This window comes from Pempheris klunzingeri, chromosome 10 (genome assembly GCF_042242105.1).
Source record: "Pempheris klunzingeri isolate RE-2024b chromosome 10, fPemKlu1.hap1, whole genome shotgun sequence".
NCBI classification, from domain to species: Eukaryota; Metazoa; Chordata; class Actinopteri; order Acropomatiformes; family Pempheridae; genus Pempheris; species Pempheris klunzingeri.
Genome location: NC_092021.1, coordinates 23984961 through 24007112, shown reverse-complemented (window position 1 = coordinate 24007112; position 22152 = coordinate 23984961). Strand labels below are relative to the sequence as shown.

The window sequence follows — 22152 nt, the reverse complement described above, 5'->3', positions numbered from 1 at the left end:
CCTGCAACAAAAGGTCTTTTAAATTACATTAAATAAACATTCTCAAATTTACACAAGTGCATTCACGGTTAAGTGACAAGGAGTTGGTTTAAGATTCATGGCGGGGAGGAGTTTTTTTTTTTGGGGTGGGGGGGGCGGGTTAAGTTATTTGGCAGCAACCAGCACGTTGAGACAAGCTGGCATCCCAGACCTCAGTTCATCAACACTCCAGGGGACCGTTTGTGTTGCATATCAGCTGTTTCAGGCTAAAACAAAAGATAAAAATGGGGGTGGGGGGGGTAAAAGTAGCTCCGATGTTATTGCTGATTATGATGCATTAGTGTTAGTTCCTGAGCTTTGTGTCCCTGTGTTTCAGCATTTGTAACCAATGATGTCGCATCATTCAAAATGATTCTACCTTGTGTTGATCCCGCTGAAAACCTGCACTGTTTAAGGTTTACCGTCTCCAGACGTGAGACGCCAACTGTGGATCAGTTTCTTTCCCCCGCCGAGGGGAACATTGTTCACTAAAGTTACTACTCGATAATATTAATCGTCAGTCTGGTATATAAACCACATGTTGACAAATTCAAGATTTGAATTGAACTATACAGTTGAGCCAAGTCCTTCCCATTTAAGAGCCCAGCAGCGGAGTGCTTCAGTTAGAGGAGTGTAGACATTTCAACACAACGACACACTCTCGACCTCCCACAGAACAAAAACGCCCCAAAAAAAAAAAATAAAGTAGAGGACCAAACAAGAAGGGAGAAGAGGATGAATGAAAAGGCATGAGAGAAGAAAAGTATTCCATGAGCATCTCCACTGGATCCCATTTGACCCTGAGTTGGCTGAAAACGCACACACACAACCACACACACACACACACAACCTGAACCCTTCCTACACCGTCGGTCCGTCACATCATCACAAATCAAACACGACTGAACATAACATCCAGGCGCAGGCTGCCATCTGTTCCTCTCCAGAAGAGTCCTGCACTCCCTTGTTTACTCCGCCTCCTCGTTTGAGAGATTTTTCGCTCATTAGTTGTTCCAAAAAAAAAAAAAAAAAAGGAGAAAATCTTATCAGCGGAGGAGAATAACCGAGGGGAATGACTCAGGACGGGTTCGCAGATTGGAAAACAACCGTGCTCTGATGTTCTACAGGCCAAAAACTTCTGCCTGTAGCGATAAAATGTTTCCTAATTCTCCCCTTTTGGATATCTGGAAAAAAAAAAAAGCACTGGCATCCTCCAGGGTCAACACTGCCTTTAGTTTAAACTGTGTGCAAACCAACAGCATGTTGAGAAAAGGAAGAGTCCACTGAGGAGGTGATCGTGTGAGAGCTGGATGCAGTCTTGTCTCGTCTCGTCTCCGTGGGGGCCCCGGCACAGGAGGCAGGTTTTTTTTTTTTTTTTTTTTTTTTTTTTTTTTTTTTTTTAGAAGGATGTGGAGGGTTGTCGGGTTCACGGTCAATAAGTTCAGTTTGAGAAAGAGCCGGTCTCAGAGCGTGTCCACGTGGTTCATGTTATTAGATCTGTTGTGGATCTCTTCGAGGAAGTTTTCCAGCTGCTCGATGAGAACCCGCTTCTTGAACCTGTGCGAGGAACAAATGATAAAAATCAATCTTATGTTATAAGAGCAGCATTATTGTGGCGTCAGAGGAAGGCTGAACTCCGTACCTGGCTGCCTCTTTGATGATGTTTTGGAGGAAGATGAGTCGGGTGTCCAGAGTGCCCTGGATCTGCTTCAGGAGGAGGAAGATCTTCTCGTAGTCTGAAGAACAAAGAGCAAGTGAATGAGGGCGAATCGCTTTAAATCATTCCTGCATCTCTAGGACAGCTGAAGTCCACAATCCAGTTCTCTACGCATTCACTAGAGTTCAATAGAGCCATTAATTAACTAATCATGTGATCTTTGTCAGAAAGGAGTGAAGAATAATGCAGCACAAGTCCAAGGCGACATCTTCAAATGATTGTTTCAAGATATTAAAGATATCAAAATAATAAAAACAGAAGATCCTCACAGTAGTGAAGCTGAAATCTGAACATTTTTGCTTAATAACTTCAGATTGTTTTTCTCTGCTTGTCGGCTAAAGTCTAATTGATATTAGTTTATCACAAATATATTGACCTTTACATCATCGATGATCAAGAAACTGCAGCAAAGAAACACAAACGATTAGTTAGTACGACGTAGCTCCATGTAGGCACGCAGTGATGTAGGAACTGTAAAAGGTTCCCTCCTTAAATTTATGTTGATGTTGTATTTTTCCATTTATCCGTCATTATTCACATTTTTGTCACCATTTGAAATTAGATTATGATGAATTTGATTATGTACATATGCACCTGAACTAACACAAGATTACTTGTTATACTGTAATTTTACAGAAAATAAGAAATACAGTATTTAAAAAAGGGAATGATGCGTCATAACTTTATTATGTAGACTACATCACTGATTTGGATAGAATTAAATCCAAATGTAGTTTTTGAGAAAGGAAAAAACTTTTGTGAGGTTAAAATAAAGTTTGATTGCCGTAAAAAATGCTGCTTGTGTTCATACAGCGTTTGTCATGTCATGTCTGGCTACGTACGTCGGCCAGGTTTTCTGATCTCCTTGGTGATGAGCGCCCTCAGCTCGTTGTTGACCTTCGTCGTCTCGTTGTGAATGTGCTTCTTCAGAGCCGCAGGTGTCAGGTAGCGCGTCGGCTGGTCCTCCATCAGCACCATCTCCGCTCCTCCCTCGCTGCCCGGCAGCGGCTCGCCCGCCTGGGGTCGCCCGTTCTCCTCCTCGTCCCGGTGCTGGAGGTCCTGGGGGCCCGCCGCCGTGTGGTTCTCCTGGTGGGCGGCTTCCCCCGAGGGAAGGTCCGCCTCAGAGTCCGAGCTCCTGTCTGAGTCGTAGTGGTTCTGATTCAGGTGGTTGATGATCAGGTCCGGCTCAGGAGCTCCGTCAGTCATGTCCATGTCTGCAGGGTAAGATGTTAGACTCAAATTCTCAAACACATGAAAACATCAAGAGTTTAAATATCTCATAACATTTTCTTGCCTAACAGACATGAAAACAGAGGAGTGTCTGAGACTGTGTCTAACAGTCGAATCATTTTAAACACATCTAACTATGTGCACGTCGTGGCGTCAATATAAATCTCACCGGTTGGTCGAGGGCTGGCGGGGGGCGTTACTGGCGGCGTGTATGCGCGGCCCAGGCGCAGCAGAGGCGACATGCAGCGACGTCTCTTGGGTCCACCTCCCGGCATGTTGCTGCCGTCTCCGGGTCTCTTCCCCTTGTTTTGCGGGCCGGTGACGAACTCGTCCGCCTCGTCGATCATCATGCCCTGAGGGAGGCGCGACCAAGGTGGTGGATTTAACACGTTTCTCGAGAAGTCTTTTTCATTTGTCAGGGTTGTTGATGTGACTCTGTGGGACTCACCTTCTTGTCTAGTTTGAAGGGGTTGCCGAATGTGTGCAGACGTTTGGGCTGCTCCGGGTCTGCGTCTCGAAGAGGCTGAGGAGCAGCTTTGAGAAAGTCTTGATAGTTGCCCATCTGGGCTATTGGCACGCTGTGGAACTGGTCTAGACAGGAGACGGGGAAATTCACCATCATGGAGGGAGGTTTTACACTTCCTGCTCTTAAAGAGCAACTTAAACCTGCTGAAATGTTTCTTTTGGCTGACCGTCAATCGTAGTGGAAGTAACAGGAATAACTGAGCACTGGGAAACGGACTTACCTGAGTCCTGCCCTCTGACAGCACAGACGCTGGTGTTGAGCAGGTTCCTTCTCATTCTGCTGAGCTGGTCCAGCAGATGGCTGCGGGAAATGTCGTAGGGATTCCTAAAGCTCTGCGGCTTCAGGCCCTGATGAGGACACAAGACACAGGGGGGGTTTGTAAAGCGACGGATGAGAGTTTAAACTCAGCTTTTCTTCAAGTCAGGAAACATGGTCGTTTTCTGAGAGTGATGAGAATTTTTCAAAAAAAAAACCTCAAGCACATAAACAAACTACATAAAAACATCCCAATAAAAGACATCAGGGGGGGATTGTTGCCAGGGAGCAGAAAATAAAATAGTAACAGTGAGACTCTGACTCGTAACTGCTCCACTTAAACATTAAAATCACCATCAAGTAAATTCAGCTCAGCCGCAGGCAGAGTTAAAGTGAGTAATCATGACTGAATGACTTTGAAAACCTTTGAAAACCTTTGATTTCGTTAGAGAGACGTTAACAATAATCCACCCGTACCTTGTTGAACAGTGCCAGGTGAAAGCCCTGGAACTCTTTGGGGTTGAGCTCCAAGGGCAGACTCAGAGTCTCTCCTGTGAGACTCTGCAGCTGCTGGGTGAATTCCCTCCGCTGGGCCAGAGACAAACCTCCCCCCCGCCAACGCACCTTGATGCCGGCCTCTGGTGGCAGCTTCTTACCGATGGAGGTGATCAGGCGGTCGTACTCGATTTTTGACTGCAAATGTGAGCAAGTAAGTCAATTTACTGGGTGCATTCATTCAAATATTCTTCCTGTGAAGAGTCACATCATCCAGGTTAACATGTTTCTCTTCTTTAAAGCTGACAAACACTCAACAAGGAACAAGACATCAGTGTTCGACTGGGTGCAGCTGCTTTCAGTCTCTTACCAGGTGTAACACAACACAAATAGCAGGTACAGAAGAGCTGGCTGCTGTTTCTTGATACCAGGATCAATATAACATTTGAGTTTTCGTTACCTACAGTGAAGGTTTTTTTTTCTTCCCTACTTCAGTTTACTGATAATGCTTTTACACCAGCAGCTGCATGAAGGACTCCACCCACCCTACACACTCACTCCTCACCCCCTCCTCCCCTGCGGAGCATCCGGAGCAGGACCACCAGGAGGTGAGGAGCAGCTTCTCTCCAGACTCTGGTGGTGCTCTGTAGCTCCCCCTGATACTACAGACACTCCACCCTCCTACAGACCTACCTCACCGCTCATTTCTTCATTACTTCATAACCCAGCCAACTGCATTTTGCTCACGTGCTTATTTATCACTGTTGTGCTTGTTTTTATGGTGCTTTTGTTGCTGTTTTTTTTAGTTCTTTTGTCTATTTTCTAATGCTTAATTTTCTCATGTGGAAACGTGTGCTGGTATGACAACAGAGATCCTTGAATTTAACAAAATAAATTCATAAATTCAGAACATGAATATAAAACTAACACTTATGCTTTAAAATCAGAAAACAACAGCTGGTCAAAGAATCAGCCAAGCATAAAAATCTGACTGTACATCATTTTGTTTCGTGTTTTCAACTCTTAACGTTTGTTCTTGCTGACAACAAAGACCAAAGCCGACACTGTGTCAGTCAATCAAAAGTTTCTTAAACAGGACTAAAAGGTGCGTTCAGGGACCGTTTTCAGTCCTGATTCGGCTGTTGTGTAACTACAGCAGCTGGACAGCGTGTGTGAGAATGACCACAACTAAAACGGTGCCCATGTGGATTGTAGTTTGGTGTCTTGATGTTTAGTTATTCTCTAGTTATTCTCTGTGGCGCTGAAGAATAAGTATATAAATAATATATCAGCTTTGATAGACACACATTACTTTGATTTGTTAAATTAATTAATTAATTAATAAATAATTACAATACTTGATTACACATACAGACACACACACAGGCGATCTGTGACATGCGGGCAAAGGTAGTAAGACTGCCTCCCGTCCTCTTACCTGCTGGCTGAGCTTCTTCAGGTAGGAGACGACGCTGTAGCTCAGGCCGTACTCCATGTTGTCGGCCAGCAGGTTTGGTGCTCCCATGATTCTCAGAGCCTTCCTCAGGGACTGTGAGAAGAGCACAGCAAGATGACCAGTGCAGCATTTTTAATAGACTTCTCTTTTCTTTCAGTTTGATTGACACACAAAGAGCTGAAGAACTAAAGCAAGTCCACTGACCCCAATATAATACGGAGGCATGGTCTTCAGGTAGTTCTCAAAGGACTGCCGCCATTTGATGGTTGGCTTGAACTTGTGCACTTTGATCAAGTCGTCTGCAGTGAGGAAGAAAAAAAACAAAACACATGAGAACAGACTGAAAACTGGCATTCATGAGCAACATTTCCTTTCTAAAACAAACCAGATGTTTAAAACTTTAAGTTCCACAAGTTCTACTTTTAATATACCGAGGACAAGCGTGACACAATAACAAGAGAGCATCAAGTGACACTGAACTCAGACTGCTTCACTACTAATGCTCTGAAATAATGGGACACAACCAGACGCATTGATGTCACAGAGAAACACAAGACAGAAAGAATCCCACATACAATTTATTATTATTTATTATTCTGACCAAATGTTATATTCAGACACAGATTCCTTAGCATGAAGTCAAACTGACTGTCCATATCCAACAATACAAAGTCTATATGTAAAAACAAGGACGCTGTTAACACATAATCTCTGTAAGCTCTTCAAGGTATTTAACATTTTATCTTGTCTTATTTTTTATCATTATTTATTATAACTTCAGCCTCCCTGATGTACACTCCTCACTAAAAGTTAGGGATATTCAGCTTTCAGGTGAAATTTCAGGATGAACCTAAAATGCATTCTCACCTTTCCAGGTGAACTTAATGTGACCTTCTCTAAACCTTTGAATGCACATGTCCAACTGTTCAGTGTCTCAGTACTTTCTGCACCAGCTGCTGTTCTCTAACAAGAAGCTTCACAGCAACATTCACAACAGGTTTGATCCATGAATCCACCAATACATTTCCTGCTTCAGGTAGAATTGGTATTTAAACAGTCCTCCTCATCCTGCTGTTCACATTCTGACATCATGAGACCAAGACGACACCTAACAGTTGATCAGCAGCACCTCAACACTGGAGGCTTCAAACAGGAAGTCCTCAGACGGAGGTGTTCACTGAGCTTAGAGGGTCACAGAGTGTCATCAGGAGGTTGGAACAGTGATACAGAGACTGGAAGAGTCACAGAAAGGAGAGGAGTGGACGTCCTTTGGCCACGTCCCAATTTATTGAGACACTGAAATGTTTTGTTGTGGTATACCCTCCACTGTTGGTAGATTTTCTTCAAATAAATTGTTTAAGATGAATAAAATCACCAGTGCATGCTTCTACTTAAATGTCCTACTTTCATGATATAATATCACTGTAGCATTCACTTTTTACATTTTCCATATATTTCACCTGAAAGCTGAATATCCCTAACTTTTTGTGAGTAGTGTGTGGTGACTTCTTATTGCTGACTCATAACATAAACTGCACATGAGATGTTAAATTGTTGTACTGGTATAAATCTTTCTATAAAGAGTAAAGAGGAGGGAAAATGCCCTCGTGTCCATCCGTCTTACCCAGAAGTGGCAGAAGCACGGGGTAGTTGTAGGGCATCACAAACAGGTTGACACAGTTCAGAGCCGTGCTGGCCTTTAAGTAGCCGAACGGTTGGCCCAGGTCACTGTACTTGGCACTGTTACACACAAACACCTGCAAGACAGAGAAACTCACTGAGCATCGAAAACCTCCAACTAGCAAACGAAACACACGAGCCTGCACAACGTGTTTCTGTTAACTACAGCTGCTGTTTGACAGCCAACAGGATCTCTGGCCTGAGCCACGTCCATTAATATCACTAGCAGCGTGTAGCACAGTCACCTACTGCAGAGCGTCACCTGTGTCTTTAAAAGGGATTCTGCACTTTCAACAGTCCCTCTGTGACTGTTAAACTAATGGTTTCACCTCGGCTAACCTCTGTCAGGCACTCTAAGTAGGACACAGCTACGGTAGCCGTGCTTTTTCTCCTTGTACTATTAAGTAAATATTTCCATTTGTGTGTTTAACTGCCTGCATTAGTAGAGGGCAGACAAAAATAAGTCTGAAGGTTCACAGACGGGCAAACAGCCCCGTGAGGATGGACGGCAAGAAACTAAATTGTAGGATGAATATCAAATAAAGGGACAACGTAATTATTTTTCAGTCCTTATTACTAACGGGGCAAAGAAATGTGGAGTTTGGTCAGTGGGGGGCAGCAGAGGAACAGTTTATCCTGACAGCATGGAGTTATATCAGAGCACACTCAGGGTTTGAAATGGTGAAAACCTAAAATCTCACACGTATCCAGCAAATATGGTGGTAAACAGCTGATGTTCCATTTATTACACTGCAGTTAGTGAGATCATCATCAAACCAGCAGGTGCAAACATTAAAAACATTGTGGTTTTCAGCTCCGATGTTGAAATCCTTGTGTTTTGTTTGAGTGATCGTGACGGTGTCGTACCTGCCAGCAGGTGTGTGGGGACTTCCTCTCCAAAATGTACTGCGTGAGAGGCGAAGGCTCCAGCTCGTACTTGTCGAAGGGCACCTTGTCTATCACCATGGGCTCCGAGTCCAGGCAGGAGAACCGAACGTGGGGGTGGGCCGAGCGGGGGGGCTGTGGACGGGTAAATAATCATCATCATCATCAATAAAACACCTTTTAGTCTGTCTGCGTCTGATCATCTGAACTCAGGATGGGACTATTATTGGTTTATCAATATTTACCAGCTGATATTTGGCCTCCAATTATACAACTGATTCAGTGGTGATTCACATATTGATCTCTTGTTTTAGCATCATTAACTTTATTATAGTGAATCTTTGTCATGTTTTATAGAACATTATTCTGCTGTTGCTCTTGGACTTAAGTCATGAATGTAGAAGATGTGAATGAAAGGAGCAGGAGTGATGAATAGTGAATGATCCATTTCATTTTGCTTCTCACCAGCGTCGGGGAGTTCTGGTCCGGCCAGAAGGCCTCGGGGATGGGCCAGTGGCCGATGGGGACGCCGGTTTTGGGGTTGGGCCGTACATAGATGAGCTTGTGACAACAATGCCAAGGCTGTGGACCGGACTTCACCGCCTCAGGTGGAGCATCTGGACAGAAACATGCAACGCAGATGAAACGGATTTCACAGGTAAAACAACCGTCAGCAGTTAAAGACAAGGAGGCGTTTTGAGAGCTATGAAAACATAAAACGACTTTAATGAACTGGAACAGTACGCGGGAAGTTAAAATATGAAGTTGGGGGTTTTAACGGCGACATCCAGCAGCTGTTTATGAACAATAGTGAGGAAAAGCTTAGAGAGGATTAAGAAAATAAAACGTGGAGACAGCAAAGAGATCCTCTTCTAATCAAACACATGCAGTGCAAAAAAAAAACCCAGTAAAGTCAGGATTAAATGTCTTTGTCTCTTACCCTCTAAAGGAGGAGGGTCGGGCCCGGTCTTCTCAAAGTTTATCACCACTCCACTCTGGATTTTCTGCACCAGAGACTCCAAACACTGATTCAACATCCGCTGAGAGAACACACTGTAGGAGCGTCCTGCAGCACACAGACACAAACCATAGGTGGAGGTGCCCTTGTACACTTCAGGGGCTTTTAGCTGAATGTGAATTAAACATTGAATCCACGCTGAATGCTTTAACATCTATTTAGGTTTAGCTTTCTGCAGATTCCAGGAGGATTCATTCATGTTTTGGGCCACTAGAGGGCAGCAGAACAAGCTGAAAAGACATTTTCAACATGTCATCAGAGTTAAAGTTGTTCTTGCAAGTGTGTTAGAGTGTTAACATTTCCATCAGACCTGCAGAAACATATATCATTCATCTGAAACACCTGAAGAGAATATCTGGCTCTTTAGCTGCTGAACGCTCCACTTTCTTCACGTCTGCCGTTTGGTGCTGAGCAGGTAATGCACAGCGGGGTCACCAGAGCTCGTTTTGCTGAAAACAGCAGCCTGCTGCTGCTGAAACGGGGTTAAGGCTGAATCACACAGTAAACGAGCCATAAAAACAAAAACACCGAGCTAAAAGAAGCCACTACAGATATGGGTGATGAACTCTCTGCGGGTTTGTCACAATAAGAGACCACTTTTAGTGAAGCAGTCAGAGTTAATCATAGTGAATGTAGACCATGTCGATTATAGCAGGTTTAAGTAACAAAATAATTAAATATCTTAGAGATTTAACTAAGATTTAACACTCAAAGATAAGAACTCAAGTTTTAAAGACAGGGTGCACATTCTCCATTTAGTAGTACTGGGTAAAAAGTTCAATAATTCACTGAATAATGTGAATTCTTCAAAATCCCAAGCTTGATCTTTGCATCTTTGCCTTTACTCAGTAAATGTGTGTAACATTTGCATGAAATGTAACATGCAGACTGCGTGTATTCGTCAGAAATGGTGCAGAAAATGTCTTTATTGTGGAAATTAAGTTACTACACAGTGGACAAAATGGGTGTTTTTCTTTTTTCTAAAAAAGTAAGATAGCTACTTTTATTTTTAGAATAAAAAGAAATTATATTTGAAGTTTAAAAGGATAAATTCAGAGCCAAAGCGGTGCCAGCTTTCAGCGCTCGATCCTGATAATGAATTTATCTCCAAACCCTGAAAATACTCCAGGGTAAAAGCATGTGATACTATTAAGAAGTAAAGAACTCCTGCATTTAAAAACACTGCCTTGCCTCACTACAGGTACAATGCATTTTCAAGTGCTCTCCATTTACAGCTGTATTTATCCGAATGAAGGCCCTGAACCTTCAAACTAACTAGATGTTAGGAGCGCTAACATGAAATGCAGCTCTAAAGCTCCGAATCTGCTTCAGTTTATTTGTCACAGCATCAGTCAGTGGACATTAAAAAAGGTCACACGAGTAAAGACCATGAATCAGACATGCAAGTCTTACAAAGCTACAACTGATTAGTCTAATTCAGCCTTCTGGCCATTTACTGCCTCCAGCTTCACCTCTAATGACCTCGTTATGCACCCATTCACTCACTCATTTCAATAGGCTGTGGCTTTGTGTCAGGTCTGCCATCAGCAGTAATGGACAGGCAGCATGTACTGTAGACTGTCACTGACAATGGAGCTGTGTCATGTTCTGCATTCAGCACCACTGACTGCTACACAGAGCTTTGGTGTGCCCTGCTCTCTCTCTCTCTCTGTGTGTGTGTGTGTGTGTGTGTGTGTGTTAATCTTAACCTGCCATCAGCATCATTCTAGTCTGTTCCTCCTGCCAGCTGCTTCCACAACCAGGCAGCATGAGGACTGGAGACAGGAGGGATAAAAGTCTACCTCTATAAGTGGATGTTCTTTAAAACTGGTAGGTAGACAGCCAGGGGCGGGCTTATTCTACAGGGGGGGGGGGATTACACATTGAAATCACTGGCCGGAGAGTATCTTGACAGGTGTGTGAGTAAGAGAAGACAGGGTTTCCAATTTTGGACCAGGTGGGAAAATATGGGCTTTCTAACACCTTAATCAACAATTACTCCTGAAGTGCACCTGAGCAGAGCACTTAACCCCCCCGACGACGACGACGAGCTCCACGGCTGCTCAGTGGTTAAAGCGAGAGCACTGCTGTGTTGTTCACCTCCCAACAGGCGAACCTGTAAACACAAGTATCTCTGGGTGTTGAGCAAGGCGGTGCTGAGACGGAGCTCAGGGCCGACCCGAGAGAGAAGCAGCTGCCAAGACATGCCCCCCCCCCCCTTCTTTAATTAAAAAAGAGCCATTATTCTCCCGTTTCTTTGTATTGACGGAGATGAATCATCAGCTGTGCGCAGGAATGCATTTAACAAACAGCTATTTTGATCTGGTGTTAAAAATACTTTGAGCTTGTCCCAGCACGTTCCACTGGGCTCTGCTGTGGAAATTAGGTTTGTGTCACTCCCAGGAGGAACAGGTCTATAATGTTTTCCCAAAATAAGGTCACGATGACATCCATTTGCAAATAACTGGCTGTGCAAAATAACTTCATTACAGTAGTTTGTGAACAACAAGACATTAGCCAGCTGTCTGCAACACTTAGAAAACAAGTTAAGAGGTAGTCCTACCTTCATTTATGAATACACAATTAATAATGTATAAATGCTGCAGGCACTGAGGGCTCTAAATCTACATTTATGTAAATTATGTGAAGTAGTTTTATTAATTTTTAGACTGAATTTCATGGAAAATGTATAGTGGATCTGATTTATATCAGTTTGTTGTGTCTTGTAATCTTCCCAACCCTTCAAACTCCACTCCTTTAGTTCATAACGCAGGTTTTCTGACAAATATTTGAAGCCCAAAGTGTGACTCCAGATCATCCCAGGCCGTAACATGACATTAACCAAACACCAGCTTGCGCTCAGCCTGCCTACCTCCAGTGACTTCACACATGGGGGTGATGGGGGAATCGTCAGGCGGGACGCCACCGAGGGGTTCGGGCTCCACCGAGGCGTTGCCTGGGATGCGCAGCACCAAAGCGAACAGACGCTGGTCCCAGCGGAAAGGCTCCTTGGTCAACTCGCTACCCGGTAGCGGGGTGGTCAGAGGCAGGTGGAGCTGGACGGTGGAGGAGACAGACGGACGGTCAATGACAAAATGAATCATGGATCATAAGTAGAGACAATGTGCGAGTGTTTCTTAGGGTTGGACAATGTGATGATATATATACACACACTGAGAGATGACAGACTGCTGTGACTGACCTGGGTATCTAGTTTTAAATGGGAATACTGATGATGTGCCTCTATTTATCAGGTATGTGATTCACTCCACTGTCCACATTCCCATTCGGTTACTTTATCTATGAACTATTTTTCAGCTGACCTTCCATCAAGAACCATTATATCCAGAACAAAATTACTTTTACAATATGAAACTATTTAGAGCCTCACAGAAGAGTGAATCCCTGTCTGGATTGTCACACAGACATGGGGCGGGCAACCAGTGCGAGCTGAAGTGCTATTGAAAGATTTCACAGAGTCGATGCATCACCCCTTCACAGTAACAGGCCTCCCTCCGTCACGACGCTCAGCAAACACAGATAAGAGTTTCTAATGCATTTCTTAGGCAGCACCAGACTTTTAAATACACAAGAGCTGCCGTTTGAGTCAAACTTCCCCACCAGATGTCACTTGGTAACTTGTGCCCAGTCTGATCAAGTACAAACCTGGAATTATCACAGAGGCCATAAATTAGACCGTGTCTGCAGAATCAAGGATGTAACTGTGTGTGTTTGACCTCCACGAGTTTTTGCTTCTCAGGCTACAAAACTGACCACAAGGCTTAATAGAGTCGTCTCCATCTCACAGGGAGCAGCAGCACCAACACTCAACATGGATGACAGCATATGATGGGCCTTTTTACACTAGTTACACCCAACATCTGGATCGATCAGTCCAACATGAGGGAAAATAATCAGTGATTAAAAACTACTGTTTAAGTCACATCAGTAAAAATCCCAGAAGGTTTGAATATTTGCTGTTTTTCTTTGCCTTATTCAATAATAAATTAAAAATCTTTCAGTTACATAAAACAAGTAACTTGAGTTTGTCAAGCTGGGCTGCTTTCTTTACACATTTTGGACACTTAACTGAGAAAATAATTATAATAAATAGTTTCTGTCTGTCTTATAAAGGTAAAGATATCTAAGTTTATATATTTAACTTACAGTAACACTGAGTGGACAGAATAGTTCGACTGCTCTGCTTTACAGTCATGGGATGATTCTTACTGTAACTGTATAAATACTCTGTAATCAGAGCTTTTCTGTGAGTTTAATTTTAGCCTCCGTAGTGACAGATAATAGGGAAGAGTTAGGTGCAGTAAGAGATGCTTGTGTTGAAGTGAACATGGTCTGTATGGCTCCTGAGGTGTCGTCCAACCAAGCAGGAAGCGCTCCTGGTTGGCCGGGACCCCTCGGCTCTGGTGCTGACCTCGTCTTGGACTCCGCTGCTGCTGGTCAACTTGTTGCCGTCACTGATGGTGATTATGATGGCGGGTTCGAGGAAGAAGGGATTCCTTCCCTGCATGAAAAGACATAAAAAAGGACATATTTGCCATTTTAAAACTAAACCTAAAGAGCAGACAAAAGCAAAACATCAAAAAAAAAAAAGAGCAAAGGAGCAAAATCCATAATGGAATCTAGCAGCTTTGTATTTATGGTGCTTGAAAGAGGCATAAATGAGTGCAGATAACATATCATTGATATAGATAACTTACAGGGGGTCTATTCTAAGTGTGTGTGCACAAAAAAACAACCTTAACTCAACAGGAAACAGTCCGATTACAGCCGACATCAGAGATCTGTAATACATGTTCCCTCTATCCTCCACCATGGCAGAGAACATTACCTGAGGATCAGTCAGAGGCCTCTTTTCTGCTAGACCTCACAGTATTTCACGACACAGGCACTCCACACTGATAAAATGAAACTGGAGCAGCGCTGCATTTATCACTATGCATCAGCCCTGTGGGATCTCCACAGAGGCCAAAGAATAACTGTGGGAGTTAACGGTGTAAAACCTCAGCCCGGCCCGACGGGTCCTGTCAGCAAACAGTCAGCAAGTTGGAGCTCAGAGCGCAGAGTCACACAGAGCCTCCGCGACAGCCGTCTGATGGAGGTTCAGTTATTAATGGACGTGGACCCGTTCGGTTTGCACTCCACCTACATGACTGTAGGTTTCACAAACAGCCCAGAGGAAACAGAGCAATGATGAAAATGACTGGTAATTGCTTCCCCAATCACTTCATAGAAAGGTCGCCTATGTAGTCAGCTCCTGCCAAGTCCATGTGGAGCAGCAGGATCTCTGGTCTGCTAACGCAGGGCCAGACCCACGGCCGTCCATTAGAGCCCTGTTTATCACCCCCGCTGACATGTTAACTCAAGGCCAGACATCACCGGTCATATCATTTCCTCACTCTCCTCCTTTCCTCTTTCCTCTTGCTCTTTCATTGCTCTCCTAATGAAACTGATCAGTGTCAGGATTACCCGCTGGCTGGCTCCCTCTATACCTCCACACTCCTCTTCATCTCCCAGGGGAGAGTCATCTCAGATGCCTGGCAACCTGGAGGGCTCTTTGTTACTGTAGAGAGAAGCACTGCAGGGCAGTATTAACTCCCCCACAAGCCTTACTGCACTTTCTCCTCTCCCTCTCCAGCTCACTAACGCCACTGAACATCTCACACCTTGAGCACTTACAAGCACCAGGATGAAAAAAAAAAAAAAAATCAAAGCCGGCTCTACTTTTTGAATTAAAATCGGTATCGAGTTATTATTCGGGACACACAGCCAACGGGCCACAAGCTACGGCATCACTTTGGTTTGGCTTTGATTCACAGCTGCAGAAGCAAAGTGAGACAAAAAAAAGTGTTTGTAGACATCAGAGCACCGATGAAACCTTTGTCACCGACTGCTCAGAGAAAAGAGACGCACCTGAAAAGGTTTCAGATAAGTTCAGAGGTAATTAGGTTCATCTCCAACACCTGCACCCCACGTCCTGCTTTAATCCACAGCTATCGGTGCTGATAGGACGACACACTCAGTGTTTCCTGACACATACTGCACGTGACTCTTTCTCTCAAAACCAGAAAAACTGCTCAGAAGTTCATTTGTTCCACTTCACTTGGGGAAAAAAAAAAAAAGCAAAGAAAAATACGACAACAGAAAACAGCTAACAAGACAAGTGACTCCAACGTGGTTAAATTATTATTTTTCCATAAACTCATTGCTTAAGTCAGCTGTCAATCAATAATGCCAAACATTTACTGCCTCTAGCTTCTGAAATGTGAGGATTTGCTGTTGCAAAACAACATGAAGATGCCATACTGAGCATTTTCTGTTATCTCTGAATATTATATAAAAGACTACGGGATTAATTGATTTTTTTTAAATAATTGAGTAATAAGGGAATTATTTAAATCAATAATGCACATAATTGTTAGCTGCAGCACTTTCACATGAACCGTTACACCTTCTTGTGGTACAACCGTAGCAAGTTACTAGTAAATGCAGCATCAGTTATCTCTCAGTCAGACGGGGATGGAGGGGAGTGTGACGGCTATTTTGAAACTGGCCTCCTTTTCTGTGCTGAAGCGGCACAGAGGAGAGAACTGGTCATTAAATTATAAATATAACTGATCATTAGAGGTCAGCGGCGAGCGGTGCAGGGCGCAGTGACCTTGACCTCAGCATGTGTGTGTTTGTGTGTGTGTGTTCACAGGTACGTCTGTGTCCGTGTGGAGTCTGCCGGCCCGACGGCGAGTGTCTGACATGCATAATGCATGCTGTATGTAAGGGTTACCGCGGACGGCAGGGATCTTCCATTTGTTAGTGAGGAAGTGCTAGTTAAATATTCACTGCTGCTCCCATCCTCCTGACTTACCTCCACATTGGAAAGCAGGCGTCCAGATTCTCTATCAACAAGCGTGCAGACCCTTCTAGCTGTCAAACTGGGGTACGGAGGACTTGACTTTTAAGCTCACGTTGGTAACAACTACTCTAAAACTGCAACTCATTTCCAGACAGGAGACGGCAGACGAGATAACCTCACAGGGCGACGCTTTCTGTTGTTCTTTCCTTCTAATGAGACTAAATGAGAATAATAGCCGCTGTGGTCATGTTGTGTTACACTACACGGTGTGGGGCATGATGAAACAAGACTTTGACATCTGTTGCAGATAAGTCATGAGAGCAGTTGCTCTAAAACTGCTCAGACGACCTCACACTCTCTATCGTACCCTCTCTCACGCTGCTTTAGTTTCAACTACTACCTCCCTAAGCTGGAAACTCGACCACACAGACTCGAACTGGTGAGGTCATTAGGCGGCACTTATTTGGAGCTGGGCCAGTAATATTGAAGTAGTTACAGACTTTGCGGGCTCGATGAATATTTGTTGGCCACATTCGTTCCCCGGTTAATTTCATGTGAATGCGCTTCCAGCTGTGAACGACGGCCAACTGGGCTGTTCAGCTGGAAGAGAGACTCGTTTCAGATTCACAAATTTAAAAAAAAACGGGAGTTGTGCAACAAAATGGACGTAACATCTACGGCTTCTGGTCGAAAGAGAGCTTCGCCTGCGCTGTAAGCAAGCAGTCACGATGCTGTGAGCACAATATTTAAATCATTCCAAAGACTTCCTCGTGAAATAAATCCCAGTTTGGTGTTGAATAAAAAAAAAAAAAACAACTCCACCTGCAGAACTTTACAAATCTGTCTAAGCCTCAGCATCAGTAACACAATACAAACTCTAGTTTTTCTGCATAAAGCTTGAAAACACACTGATGAAGGCGCACGTCATCATAGAGAGACTAAAAAAAGGTCATCTGCCAAGCTACACTCGGTGACTATTTTTTTAGGGTCTACTTAGAAAGAAAGTATGCAGCCCGTAACAACAGCCCAGTAATAAATCACACCTTTATGAAGGTTGTAAAGTTCAGTTTCTGTTCGAGCCGTTGTTGCACCTTTATGGCTCCTTCACAAGCCGCTCTCTTTCGCTCACCTCGTTTATGCCAATGACAGCAGACGAGATGTTAGAAACACCTCTCAGGATAACTCGGTGCAATTCGGCACAACCTCCAGCGGGAGCCTTCGGGTGAATTCAACAAAACTGAACATTATAACACTTGTAAAAAGCAGGATTTACACCAGATTTGCTCTACGAGGGTGTGTTAGTTGACGGCAGGTGTGCCTGACGGAAGGTTAACCGTTGATCCCTCTGTAAGGGATCCTCACATCTTAAAAACACATCATGCACTTCTAGGAGTTAATGTTTCAAAGCTAGTTTACAATGTTGAATCTTAGCATGAAGCTAACCCTGATTCAGAGCACGGTGGCGGTAACCTACAACCAAGTGGAGAAAAATAAAATAAGTTGTTCCTGTTTTTTTTTTTTCTTCTGGTTTGGGGTTTTGTTACTGTTATGTTTGTGTCATGAGCACATGACTGAAAGTGTGTGGGGTCACAGTATGCAGGTGGTTGATGCTTGTAAGACTGGGGATAAGGGGAAGGGAGGCGGGGAGTGGGTGAAGGGGGTCTGTGGGGGTCGGGGTGGCATATAGCACCTTGTCATAGCACTTTATAAACCAGACTTCCTCTCTGCTTCTTCAGTGATACATACCTGCCCATAGTTGTCTATCCCAGTCACTAATCTATTGAGATTGAGTAAATCAAAAGCGGTCCTCAAGGACTGGCCAATTGATGTGAGTCCCGTTGCTTGGAGGTTCCTCAGCTCTGTCATGAAGGTGGCGTGGCTCTCTTTCCATCCAGCCTTTCATTCAAAAACACAAACAAACAAAAACAACAACCAAAAAAACAAAAAAACAAAAAAAAACACCCATTTGATTAATAACATAAAACATAAAGCTCCTCGGCAACTACTGCTGCCACCACCATGTTTGTTTTTGTTTTATTATTATTCTACAAACATATTTTTATATAAATATAAATATATAGGTCGCTTCTTCTGCATCATACAGTCACCTGACAGCTCTGCTGCAGACAGGAGGCTGCACAAGAGCTCACATTTAATTTTTTTTTTTAAAAAAAAGTCACAATGTGAGAGCAAAAGTGCCAATTTGGTCTAAACAAGTAAAAAAGTAAGCTGTCCTGTGTGTCTCCCTCCCTCTCCTCTCCTCTCCTCTCCCCCTCCTCCCACCTCAGATATCACCCCGCTGTATAAATAACACCCAGAGTTCCTTGCTGCTCACATTGAAACAAAATGTCGGCCATGTTTTAAAAGGGGGTATGAAAGCTCCTCCTGAGGATTTTTTTTTCTCTCTCTCTCTCTACACAACAATTGATGTAGTGATCACAACGTGGTGCAGCGATGGATGGTGGCGGACAAGTCAATCTGCGCAATGTAAAGCTTTTGGACATGAGCCGAAAACAAACTCTACCTTTATCCCGAACGGAACGTCTTCAAAATTTACCAACATATACCGGTCCCCTCGGCTGGCCGGATCTCTCCCTCTGAGCTGTGGAAATAGTAGAGAATCATTCACGGTTATCGATAATTCAGGTTTGACAGCACAATGATGATCTGAACCGCAGTCCCCGCTCGGGATCTCCCAATATGAATGTGTCCCGTGGTTACAGTACCTTCATAAAAGTCTCAACAGCGCCTTTTGCTATGTCCAGATAGGTAGTGCCCAGATGGGTGCGCTGGTTCATTGAAGCGGACGTGTCTATCAGAAAAAGTAAAACGGGCATTGTGATGGTAATGACACGTTCTGCATGGACTTGGTGTCAGTACAACCGGCCAAAACGCAAAAAAAAAATCTTTTGTTCTCCTGCCGCCTGTATCACCTCTCAGCTAGCTAGCTAGCTGGCTGGCTAACTGTCTGTCTCACACATTCTTTCAAAAAAAGTGTAAGAATAGTGAGTGTAGAAGCCCTTTCCGGGCGAACTAGACTAAAAACCTCAAACCCTAGGGGCAGGTTATGGATTCACGAGGGATTTTGATAATTTTTACAATATTTTGCAAATATTCCTAAGTTTCATAGTAACAAAGTTCCCCCTCATAGTGAGTCCCTGCTTCTCCCTACACTGAATGCGCTGTGTCTTCGCCACTGGTTTTAAGCTAAGCTCCGCGCTTGGCCCCGCCCCCTGAGCGGTCTTTCAGCGTCACGTGTCCGGATACGCGCCCCCGATTGGCCGTCCGCGGCGCCTCATTACCATATCCAAATTAGGCCAAAGCCGAGCGCTTCTGCGCATGCTCGCTCGCCTGAGAGGCAGGAATGCGAGGAAAATATTCAGTACATGCATTATGTGTTAAAGAATGCAATATATGTGGCGTCTCGGCCTTATTTTGAGGAGATTTATGCTGTAGTTTGGTTGTTTTTTTTTAAATTGAGGAGTGTGCACCTCTGAGGGCTGGTTACATAATCAACATTTCATCCTATGCACGGGCGTGGGCTACTGTGAAAGACAACCCCTGAAGACTAGAGGAAACTGAAGGCAAAGACAGACAATGCAGGACAAAAAAGCAGCGAAATAACAACCCAGGAATGCTCATGAGCTACTCGGTGACTTGGTTTTCATGTGCTGACCAAATAAAGAGAGCCCTATCTGCAGGAGGACAGGTTTAGCTGAACAGTCCCTGCAAGGGATTGACATGCGCACGCACGCAGTCACACACCCTGCAGCTCTAAAATGGCTATACTTTTTTTTTTGTTGTTGTTGTTGTCTTTTTCCCATAAGCTGCACACTTGTTTAAAACCACCAAATAATAAAGTGTGTTAGTCGAAAAAGTGAGATTTATTGAAGTATTGTTGGAGGCAGACCTCTGAGTTTGCTTCCTACATCAGTTTTGGCTTTGCACAAACATGTGGGACATTATGTCTCAACTAATTTACTACGCACTAAATAATCAAAGCAATTGGTCTCCAACAGGCTGCACAACATCCTGACTGATTAGAGTCAACTCCTAAGGCCACATGACACTCAGATAGACGTGCTCCATTGTGCAATGTAATTTACATAATATAGCTCCTTGGAAAATATCATCACTTCCGCAAAAATAAGAGGAAACCATCCGGTGGCAGGCGATAGAAGAGAGGAGGAAGGTCTATAGCTTCTTGTTTGGCAGAGTTCTCTGAAGCAGCACACACACACACACACACACACACTCACACACACACACACACTCACAGAGGACGCTTTCCGGTATGTCACTGACAGGTTTTTCAAAATAAAATGATTTATGTGGCTGGTGTGATTAGTCAAAGTTGTGCACAAGTTGTATTTGCATTTACACTCACAGCTGATCGTATGGTAAACATTGAGGGCCAGTGGTGGGACGTAAAGTAATGAAGCACCCAAGTGTTTTACTTGAACACAAATATGAGGTACTTAAGTTTTACTTTATAATCCTCTGACTTATTTACTTTAAGAGGAGATATTGTATTTTCACTCCACTTCAATTATGTGACAGTGGTTTGCAGTTAAAGATTTAACATTAAAAACACATCTTATAACATGTGATTTAGGTTAAACTACCCAACAGCAAAATAGTTGGGTAGGCAACTGTAACAGGTGCTGCTTTAATAATATAATATAAACAGTAATATATATATATATATATAATCTATTTATTTTTATTATTATTTATTCTTTTACATTTTATTTTATTTTGCTGATAATACTTCTAGTCTTACTTCTAATGTTTTTTTTTTTTTTTAACATTGTGGCATTAGTTTGCAGATTATCTGTGAATCACCACAGGGATTCACAACTCACCTTGATTAGATTTACCTTGATTTTTAACTACAAGATATCCCCACCTGTTGTTATTTATTTATAATTAACTAAAATTTATCATTTTCATTTTTTTCATATTGTCAGTTTTTTCAAGCTGCACTAGTTTCAAATGCTTGGGCATGTTATAAATGTAAGATTTGTGTTCTTAATTACTATGTTCTACTATAGTTGGTCCAGAAATAATGAGCTTGAAAAACTCATAATGTTTCACACAGTGTGGGTTACTTTTTCTTATCTCACTAGACCATTATTTTGAAGTCCACTCGAAAGGTGACCGGAAATGATTGTTTGAGGTTTTATGACTTTTTGTAGGCAGCCTATAAGAGGTCCTGGAGGCGTTTTGGGTGCTTTCACAGTTCACTTCCACAATGTTGTGTTTAACATCACCACAGATGATGTGTATTAACTCTTTACTTTACATAAAAGTACTTTACTTGGATCAAAAACATCTGAAAAACATGTTTGTCAGTGAGAGTTTTACTATGAAAGTCAGAACCAGAAGTGGGATGTTTTGATGTGAGAGAGCCTTGATTACTGTGTTAGGCTCTTCAGTGAAACTGTAAAGCTACAAAGAATAACCCCCATAAAAAGATAAAGTATCAGGATGTTTTTCTTCAACATTAAAGCACTTTAAAATCAGAGGCTCCATGTTTCACATTCAGTACATTAAATACCTAAAATAAGTCGGGGGCTGGACAGTTACAGCAACTTATATACTGAGTTCGGCTGTAAATCCTCCATCAACACTAGAATAGTAAAATTGAAAAGAACAGTACAGTAGAGGTGAAATGTTCGTGGTCTGGAGTTCTTTTCATTCAGTTTTCAAGTGAGAAAGTTCTCATTGTGTTGTTTGAATAAAGACTCTCATGCATCAGTGTCATCCTGTTTTAATTAGATATACCTGTAAAATCAAATGTTGGTAAACCACATGGATTACTCACGTTCTAAATAATAGAAATATATTAACTAAGTGTCATGATAATCTGACTTTCTAGTAACTCATCAGGTCAGCAGTTAAGGTTCTTAATGAAAAGTAGTGAATTTAATAAACTGACAGTGCAGTTATAAATGTTACTTTTCTTTTTTTTTTTTACATCTATAAAGAATTAGGGGATGAT

At 43.0% G+C, this 22152-nt stretch overlaps 1 protein-coding gene and 1 long non-coding RNA gene across 2 annotated transcripts in view; both read right to left on the bottom strand.

The window, feature by feature from the left end:
* Positions 1-22152, bottom strand: part of LOC139208052 (uncharacterized) — a 101461-nt gene that overhangs the window by 47497 nt on the left and 31812 nt on the right. The gene's annotated exons all lie outside the window — the stretch shown is intronic.
* Positions 742-19310, bottom strand: ints6 (integrator complex subunit 6). Its single transcript, XM_070837866.1, has 18 exons — positions 18875-19310; positions 18673-18750; positions 17895-18044; positions 13713-13802; positions 12153-12336; positions 9203-9328; positions 8728-8879; positions 8245-8397; positions 7322-7454; positions 5902-5996; positions 5680-5790; positions 4224-4439; positions 3712-3838; positions 3414-3556; positions 3135-3318; positions 2578-2949; positions 1661-1754; positions 742-1575 (listed from the first exon to the last, which is right to left on the bottom strand). Exons 1-18 carry the CDS (start codon positions 18983-18985, stop codon positions 1482-1484), a joined length of 2613 nt encoding a protein of 870 aa, XP_070693967.1. The 5' UTR covers positions 18986-19310; the 3' UTR covers positions 742-1481.